At 47.1% G+C, this 9,897-nt stretch overlaps 1 protein-coding gene across 1 annotated transcript; it reads right to left on the bottom strand.

Annotated features, from left to right (window-relative positions):
• Positions 1–778: 778 nt before the first annotated feature.
• On the bottom strand, positions 779–5,530 carry SPMIP9 (sperm microtubule inner protein 9). The gene is made up of 3 exons (XM_056119151.1): positions 5,480–5,530; positions 5,172–5,264; positions 779–1,240 (listed from the first exon to the last, which is right to left on the bottom strand). The coding sequence occupies exons 1-3, from the start codon at positions 5,528–5,530 to the stop codon at positions 779–781; spliced, it is 606 nt and encodes a 201-aa protein (XP_055975126.1).
• Between the last annotated feature and the right edge of the window lie 4,367 nt (positions 5,531–9,897).

The following is a 9,897-nucleotide window of genomic DNA, read 5'->3' as shown; positions in this document are numbered from 1 at the left end:
CTTGTCCAGGTTCCCCCCAAAAGGGCAAGCATCTATACCCACCTGGCTGTTTTGTGCTACTGAAAACGTCAACCATTGAATCAGTGACTATATTTTGAATTCAGACTGCCACAACAAAATATACACCTGGTGTCTTAAACTAAGAGAGTTCATTTTTCTCACAGCTCTGGAGGCCAGAAGCCCGAGATCAAGATCCAACAGATATCAGCTTCTGGGGTGAGCTCTGTTCCTGGCTTCCAGATGGCTAGCCTCCTCACTATGGTCCAGAATGACCATCCTTGGTATGTGTGTGTCTGTGTGTGTGTGTGTGTGTCCCCTCTTGCTTCAAGCATTCATAGTGAGGTTAAAATTTAAACATATGGGGGGGGGGGGGAAGGGGCTGGAGCAATAGCATTGCCGGTAGGGCATTTGCTTTGCATGAGGGTAACCAACCTTCGATTCCCAGCATCCCATATGGTCCCCGAGCACTGCCAGGAGTAGCCAGGAGTAACCCCTGTGCAACACCGGGTGCAACCCAAAAAGAAAAAAAAAAAATTTAAACATACCGGAATGTGCCCTATGCGGGTCTTCCCCTCGTCCCTCCTCCCCTGCCCTGTAGAAGGTGTTGCGCCCCAGGGAAACGTGGGAGCAGGGGAGGACCATCCAGTCCCAGCGGGCCGTGGCGTCTGTCCAGCCTTTTATTTTCTGTCCAGTTTCCAGCATTCGGAGGACAAAGCACATGCCTCCTGGTGAGCGGGGGAGGGTTTCAGATGCCCCCTGCGGGGTGGTCCTGCCCTTCCTACTGGTAAAAGGGCAGCAGGGGGCCCCACCGGCTCAGGATGGGGTACTTGATCTTATGGTGAAAAGTACAGAGACAGCCCGGCATCAGAAAGTAGCCAGTGCCAATGTGGGGAGCGGGCTGGCGCGCGGGCTCCAGCAGGCAGGGCAAGTTGGCCACCTGGTACAGCGGGCTGTCGAGCCTCGCGCGCGCCACGCCCAGCCCGTAGGAGCGCGGGTACATGCAGGGGCAGGTGCCGGCCACCCTGCACGCGTCCTCCTCCAGGGGCTCCTCCTCGGGCTCCCCCGGGGCCGCCTCCTGGGCCGGCCCGGCTTGCGGCAGCAGGAAGCAGGGCCGGCCCAGGTCCCGGGCCGTCAGGCGTGTTCCCTCGAAGGCGGCGTAGCCGGCGCTCAGCTTGGGGATTGGGCTCACCACCGGCCTGTAAAGCTCTTTCTCCCGGAGCTGGCGGTCCAGTTTCTCCTTCTGCACAAAGCAAATCACAGGGAACGGAACAATAGTACAGCAGGTAGAGTGCTTGTTTGCACACGCGCCCGACCGGGGTTCGATCCCCAACACCCCATTAGTCCCCTGAATCCCGCCAGGAAGTAATGCCTGAACTGAGCCAGGTGTAAGCCCTGAGACCAGGTGCTGCCTCTCCCCACCCCCCCCCCCCACCTCCCTGCAAGAAAAAAAAGAAGGAGGAGGAGGAGGAGGAGGAGGAGGAGGAGGAGGAGGAGGAGGAGGAAGGAAGAAAGAAGGAAGAAAGAGGAAGGAGGAAGAAGAAGAAGGAGGAGGAGGAGGAGAAGGAAGGAAGAAAGAAGGAAGAAGGAGGAAGGAGGAAGAAGAAGAAGGAGGAGGAGGAGGAGGAGGAGGAAGGAAGAAGGAGAAGGAGAAGGAGAAGAAGAAGAAGAAGAAGAAGAAGAAGAAGAAAAAGAAAGAAAGAAAGAAGAAGAAGAAATTACACACTGGAGGAAAGTAGCCTTGCTTCCTGGGACATTTCAAAACCAGGGCACATTATCACTCACGTGTGTTAATATTGTTTTAGGAGAAAGGGACAGACTGAAATAGTTCGAAAACTCTTGTACCCTCCCGTCCCATCTGCAGGGATTACCTTTGTAATTTTTTTTCTTGTATCTTTCTAGAAATATTTATTTCCCATTCCTAGAATACACATAAGTACAGCTGGTTATGTCTGATCTACCATCTTGCACTCAGGTGATAGATTTTGTAATGTTTTGTCACTGAATAACTTCTCTCATGAATGGGGGCCAGATGAAAGTAGGTGGTAGTTATTCCTCTTGCATGTTGTTAGGCTTTGGGTTGGATGCCTGGCCCTCCATCCTACCCCCTCGAAGCCCTCCCCTCTCACCACCCAATTTCACCTTTGTTTATACTTTGTTTATATCTTACTCTTAGATACCTCACAATAGATGGAAAGGATTTCTTTCTCCTTTGAGGAGGGATTGGGGGGTGGGTGGGTCATCACAATCAGTGCTCAGGAGTTGAACACTCATTCATGTGATTAACCTGGACTGGAGTTCCTGGGCCTGAGGATGTGGCACTGCTTGGTCCCTGAGGTGCTGGGGATTTCCAGGGCCATCCCAGGGGTGCTTGGGGACTTCTAGGGTTTCACCCTGCAGTGCTGGGTGATTGGGGCGGGGCGCGTAGTCTGGTGGTTTGATCTCAGTAAGGGCAGTGCATGGTCCACTGAGGATGAGCTATCTCTCTGGCCCCAGGAAAGGATTTGTTTTTGCTTTTGTGTTTGGACCACACCTAATGGTGCTCAGGGGACCATGTGATGCCTGGGATGGAACTTTGGGAAGCATGTGCTTAGTCCACTGAGTTATCTCTCCCACCCAGCAAAAGGTTAAACACATTTAGATAGAGAAAATGGATCAAGGAAAAGTCTTGAATCTGGCACTAAAATAAGAATCTTATCTGTAAAAAAGGAGGTCCACAGGGCTGGAAAGATAGTATAGTGGGAGGTACTTGCCTTGCACGCAGCTGACCCGAGTTCTATCCCTGACACCATATATGGTCCCCTGAACCCTGCCAGGAGTGATCCCTGAGAGTAGAGCCAGGAATAAGCCCTGAGCATATCCAGGTATCACCCTAAAACTAACACCCACACTCAATAAATAAATAAATAAAACAAAGGAGAGAGATGTACAGGGCTGGAGAGATAACTCAAAGGACTAGAACATATGCTTTGCTTGTAGGAAAGGATTCAGTCTGCATATGCATGGTTCCCTAGCACCTCCAGGAGTGCTCACCCCCCACTCCCCATGCATAGTTGGGGAGTATCCACTCCTCCTCACACACCATTAGATGTGACCCCAGAACAAATAAGTGAGCAAGGACAAACTGCAAGCTAAAATATTTTGCCACATATGTAACAGATGGGGCTGGAATGATAGCACAGCGGGTAGGGTGTTTGCCTTGCATGCGGCCGACCTGGGTTCGATTCCTTCGTCCCTCTCAGAGAGCGCGGCAAACTACCAAGAGTATCCTGCCCACACAGCAGAGCCTGGAAAGCTCCCGGTGGCATATTCAATATGCCAAAAACAGTAACAACAAGTCTCACAATGGAGATGTTACTGGTGACTGCTAGAGCAAATCGATGAACAAGGAGAGGACAGTTCTACAGTGCTTACAGTGCTATGTAACAGATGGGCTGGAGTGATAGCACAGTGAGTAGAGTGTTTGCATTGCACGCAGCTGACCCGGATTCTATTCCTCCATCCCTCTTGGAGAGCCCGGCAAGCTACCAAGAGTATCCTGCCCACAGGACAGAGCCTGGCAAGCTCCCCGTGGCATATTCAATATGCCAAAAATAGTAACAACAAATCTCACAATGGAGACGTTACTGGTGCCCGTTAGAGCAAATCGATGAACAACGGGAGGACAATGCTACAGTGCAGACAGTGCATGTAACATTTAAAACAAAAGACATCCTACATAAGGAAAAAGACAAGCTAGTTTTTAAAAATGGGCAGAAGATGGGCCCAGGAGAGAGTACAACCAATAAGGTGCTCGCCTTGTATGTGGTCAATCAGGGTTCAATTCCCCAGCCTCTCATATGGTCGCTGAGCACTGCCAGGATTCCTGAGAGCAGAGCCAGGAGTAACTCCAGAGCATCACCAGGTATAGCCCCCCAAAAATGAGGAAAAAATGAGAAAAATATATAAACAGACATTTCATAGAATAACATCTATAAACAAACAGATGTCTAACCTCATGAATAATCAAAGAAATGAAGGTTATGACCCCAGGAAAATATTATTCCAAAACCACTAAATTTTCAAAATTTGGGGAAGTCTGATAGCCTTAGAAATGGCAATATAGGGGCTGGAGAGATAGTATAGTGGGTTATAAAGTATTTTCCTTGCACATAATCAACCAGGGCTCAATCCCTGGCATTCCATACGGTCCCTGGAGAACTACTAGGAGTGATGAGTGCGGAACCAGGAGTAATCCCTGGCCATCGCTGGGTGTGCCCCACCCCCCCCAAAAAAAAAGAAGGAAGGAAGGAAGAAAGGAAGGAAGAAAGGAAGGAAGAAAGGAAGGAAGAAAGGAAGAAAAAGAAAGTGAGCAAGATGGAACCTTCTGCACTGGTGAGGACATCAGGTGAACCAGCAGAGTGGAGCATAGAGATGGGGCCCGGACCAACCCAAGTTCAGGTTGGACTGCCTACCCTAACCTTCCCTTTATTGCAGCATTGAGAGATATGGCACCAAATAAATGATCCAAACATCTACTGATAGGAGAAGGAACAAATATATTGGGGTGGATTTGTGCAATATGATACTAAACAGCAAAAAGTGAATAGTGTCACAGAATTTCACAACAGCAAAAACAGCAGAAGAGCACAGGGTACAATCTAATATTGAATAAAGTTTAAGAAAGGCAGCCCCAAATAATTGATTTAGAGAGATATAAACCTCTAGAGTAAAACAACGTCCTCTCCAACCTCCGGGCCCCCCAAAAACCTCACAAGTGGTGGTTAAGTCTGTAGGTTAGGAGAGGGACACCCAGGGTTCTAAGGTGCCATTAATGTGCTAAATGTTTGTTTGGGGCTACACCTGGGGGTTCTCAGGGCTTACTTCTGGCAGGGCTTGGAGGATCCTGTATGGGTCTCCCTAGCCCTAATTTGCTGTGTTGGTTCCTAATGGGCACATGGGTGATTATTTTATCATTGCTATTTATACTATAAATGTATTTTACTTCTAATCTTTGGTATACATGACTTACATTCAATGTGCATTTTAAAATGTACAAACATAAAAGACCTCTTAGATCTCTTGCCCCTGGAGAGTTTAAATACTTGTTTCTAATATCCACATTCATAATAACAATGGGTTAAGGATGATTTCAGTGATCTATTGAACAGAAGATAAGACTGGACAGCTTTTACCTCGCCTGGCTCCATCCTAATGTATCCGTAGTTCCCATAGGGTTGAAAGTCGGTCATGTAGGAGCTTTGGTATATTGTTAAATCCAAAAGAGCCTAAAGGACAAGGGATAACACAAGAGAGTCCATCTTGCTCTTCTTCTTTCATCCTGTCCAGTTACTTCTCATTCATAGAACAAATGTCAACTTTGAGGCCTGGCATTTGAAGTCCATCTGGCCTCGACTCTGCTCTTCCATCTCATCCATGTTCCACCTGTACCCTCTGTCCTCCTGCCCCAGTCTCTCCCCTTTCCAAAGGTGCGTGGACTTACTTTTTCCCCTGCTGCAAAATGCTTGTTGCAATCCTGCAATATCCAACACATCCTCCAAAATCCAGGTTATTTGTCATTTTCCCCTAAAGACCTCTCCCACTTTATTTCCACCCCAATTTTATCCTGACACTGTGATCTATAATAACGGGGTTTCAGGCATATGATGTTCCAGCGCAATCTCACCACCAGCGTCAACAGGTAAATTTCTCAAGGTGCTCTCCCGCACCTGCTCACGCCCGCTTGGCTCTTTTTGTTTGTTTGTTTTTACTTAATTATTTGGGTTTTTTTTTTCTTTTTGGGTCACACCCGGCGATGCACAGGAGTTACTCCTGGTTCATGCACTCAGGAATTACCCCTGGCGGTGCTCAGGGGACCATATGGGATGCTGGGAATTGAACCCGGGGTTGGCTGCGTGCAAGGCAAACGCCCTACCCGCTGTGCTATTGCTCCAGCCCCTGTTTTTACTTAATTATTATAGCTTAGGTCACATGTTAACAATGGTGTTAGTGCTTACGACTCTTATATACAGAGATATACAGAGTTATCTCACCTCCCCATCACCAAAGTGCCCAAGTCCTTATGGTCTCTCCCACTCTTTGATTTTCTACATCCTAAGAATACATTTTTTATTCCTCTGCTTTTGTGGCGCAGTTTACACTCCTTACAGCACTTATCACAGTGTATGCAGTTACGTTAATGATTCCTACATCTGGACCTACCCTTAGACATCTCTGCAGGCTCACAGTCCACTGCACTGGAACGTGTTTAATAAATGCATGCTGAAGAAATCAATAAACCCACAGAAAACTGCAAATCCTATCTCTCATCTATTATGCCCCCATGCCCCCACTCCTGAAAAATAAAACCCCATCATTTCAGAATGATGAACAGGGAAAGTCCCAGAAGGCCTTCCCATCTCTGGTGGCTAATTACTAAAGCTACTCAATTCTGAAATGACCACAGCAGACAGAAAGCCAAAGCGTTCACTTGCTTGGGGCATGCCACATCTGCCACAGTTAGCTAAGCAGATAAACTGCTTAGCTCTGCCTCTATCCCAGATAAGAAAAACAGTTACTGTCCCCAAAGTTGCACCAACCAGACACAGCTGCCCTTACCTCACAGTGCAGACCTAACATGGGTGCTAGTAAGGCTCCATGGTCTGGTGGACATTGGCCTATGGACAAGGGGACTGGAACAGGACTTAGAAGGAAGAAAAGCTATTGAGATCAGATTAAGGTTTCAAGCTGATGAGAGTAGTAGGAGGTGAGTGGTGGACTATTAAATACTGACCTTTCAAAAGTACTGATCAACCCTTTTAAGGGCCTATAATCTCTTTACCTGGTACATTTGCCAGTCCCCCTGGTGTAAATGTTCCCATCATAGCCCATTTTGAGTTAACAAAAAGTGACCAACACTGAATTTCAAAAAGATGCTCAGCTGCATCCAATGGACCAGGGGCCAGACTGTAAAAATGAAGCAAGGTACAGGCCTTGGACTGGAAACTTCTGGGGCTCCTTGGTTCAGAAGCACAAACCATGTTTTTCTAGTGGAATTTTGGGGTAGCTAGGATAAAAAAAATAAAAGAATTGTCATTACCCAGGTTTTAAATCAGTCTTGCCTCTTGTTACCAGCCTGTCCCCAAGTCCTGACATTCTAGAAGGGGGCCCTTACTGGTGGACCCTAAACTTACTCTTTCTTATGTGCATGAATCACTAGAGCTTATACCCTTTGGTATGCATGACTTACATTTTGCACTGGTTTGTACTGATTCTGTTTCATTTCCAGGACCCCTGCCTTGAGTCCCACTCTTTTCAGGTGTCAGGGCCAGCTGAGTGGATTCGAGAGTTTAGTCAGCTCCGCTGCCTCCTCTTTCTGTGTACAGAGGGCTCTTCTGGTGGGCTTATGGGAGCAGCTTCCGTGCCTAACACGTGTCCTTCTTCTGCCAAGTGATAGTGACACCCCACACTTCCAGTGCCAGCTGCTCTTCTGCCCTGTCTCTGAGCTGCGCTACCCCACTACGTGGTGGGGTGCTCGCAGTCACAGTCATTGTGACTGGTTCATTGTGATTGGAGCCCTGTCCCTGGCTCAGCCTTTCTCCCAATGAGCCATTGGCACGTAGGTGCATCTGAGCCAGCTTGAGCCCTGGACATCACCATCATGGAAGGTATCTGGAAGGCAGGGAGGTTGCGACAGCCTACAGAATTCCCAGGAGAGTGAGAGGAAAACAGAAAGCCCAGTGGAGACTGACATCAAATGATGTCTCACTGAATCCATTCCATCTCATAGTCTGTCCTTCTGTGACTTGAGAGACTGGCTTAGCCTTCCTCCATCTGTCACAATTCCACTCTCTTTCATACACACTAGAATGGCTATCATCCAAAAATGAGAAATGAGTGTCAGTGAGAATGTGGAGACATTGAAACACTTGCGCATCGCTGGTGGGAATGTTATCATGGGTGCTATCGTGAATGAAAACAGTTTGGGAGTTCCAAAATAGTTAAACACAGAGGGCTGGAGATATAGTGCATGCAGAAGGTAAGGTGCTTGCCTTGCGATTTAACTTCAGTTAACCTTGTTTCAATCTCTTATCCACCCCTCCCCACCTCTATAGTTTCCAGAGCACCTTCAGAGATCAGTCCTGAGCACAGAGCCAGGAATAGCCCCTGAGCTTGACCATCTGTGTCCCAAACCCCTCCTCCACCAACAGTAAAGCTACCAAGTGACCCTAAAATTCCACTCTGAGTTACATTCAAAAGACTGACATCATGGACTCAGATCTGAATTAGGAACTCAAATATTTGTTCACAGCAGCTAAGAAATGGAAGCATCTCAAATATTCACCAACAGATGAATAGATAAACCAAAAATGATGTACACATACAATGAAATATTAATCAATCTTAAAAGGAAACTAATTGTGATACATGTTACAACATGGATGAATCTTGAACATTAAGCTAAGTGAAATAACCAAGACTATAATGGATAAATATTATATGATCCCACTTACATGGGGTTCCTAGAGTCATCAAATCCATAGAGATAGAAAGAACGATGGGGTCAAGCGGCTGGGAGGAATGGGGGGTGGTGCTTAATGGACAAAGATTGTTTATGGACAAAGAGTTTCAATTTGGGAAGATGAAAACGTTCTAGAAAAGGATAGTGGAGGTGATGGAACAATGCTATAAATGTTCTTAATGCCATTAAGTGCCTTAAAAGTATATTTTATGCTTTATACTTGCCACCATAAAGATTCCTTTCTCTGAAGGGCCATCTTCTCTATGAAGCTCTATGGTCTCACAAGAAGACTGTGGACTCCTTGCGCAGAGTTCTGAGCCTAAGCAGATTTATTTTATTTGTTTTGTTTTTGTTTTGGGGCCATACCCAGCAGTGCTCAGGGTTTACTCCTGGGTCTGTGCTTAGGTATTACTACTAGCAGGCTTTGGAGGATCATATGGGTGTCAGGGATCAAACTTGGGTCAGTTGCGTGCAAAGCAACGCCCTTTACCTGTGATACTATGTCTTCAGCCACCAGAGTCTAAGCAGAGTTAATAGTGAACAAAATAGATGGGAATTCCTCCTTGTGCAGAGAAAGGCTCACATTCTGGTAAGAGAAAAATTCAGAGGAAACCAAGGTTCTGCGCTTAATCACTATTCAGTCCAGCAAACAGTCAAAGATGATGCATCAGAGAATGATGGCACTTCAGTTGAGGGAGAGGGTCACTGAGAAGGTCTCTCTGAGAAGGGAACATCAGAGCAGGAATCTGACATGTGAGTAAGAACTAATCACATGAAGGTCTGGAGAATGTGGATCCCAACAAAGGGACAGCAAGTGCAAAGCCTGTGGCTAGAAACAACTGGAACAAGAAGTGAGAGGAAAGGAGTGGCCGAGAGAAGTATGCAGTGAATCTCTGACTTTTTCTTTCTGTAATGGCATCTCTTGTTCCTGTACGAGAACTGTTCTTATCCTTTCAGGGATCCTCTGGTCTGGGGGGCGCTGACTCTAATCCAGATCGAATTGAGCGTGGTATCCCTGGAATATGACTTCCTCTGGGCTATAGTGATTGGTTTAAGGAGAGGTTCATGAGACAAGCTGACTGGTGAGCAGCACCGCAACTGTGGGAAATAGGGTGTTGCTGACACAGTGGTCACAAAGAACATGTGAGCTGAAACTTCAGGCCACATGGAGAAACCTGGTCTAGAGTAAAATCAGAGAAAAGGTGACCAGAGGATCCTGAGAGAGACTGCATCCTGAGGACTCTGAGCCCCAGAGACAACCAAGCTTGAAGCTTGAACTTCACCTAAACACTACAGTTTGGGGGTCAGAGCCATAGTACAAAGAGTAGGGCATTTGCCTTGCATGGAGCTGGTCTGGGTTTGATCCCCGTCATCCCATATGGTCCCCTGAGCACTGCCAG

The sequence above is a fragment of the Sorex fumeus genome, unplaced genomic scaffold, assembly GCF_029834395.1.
Source record: "Sorex fumeus unplaced genomic scaffold, SorFum_2.1 ptg000003l, whole genome shotgun sequence".
Lineage (NCBI taxonomy): Eukaryota > Metazoa > Chordata > Mammalia > Eulipotyphla > Soricidae > Sorex > Sorex fumeus.
Note: the sequence above shows the minus strand (reverse complement) of the source record. Positions and strands in the feature narration are given on the sequence as shown.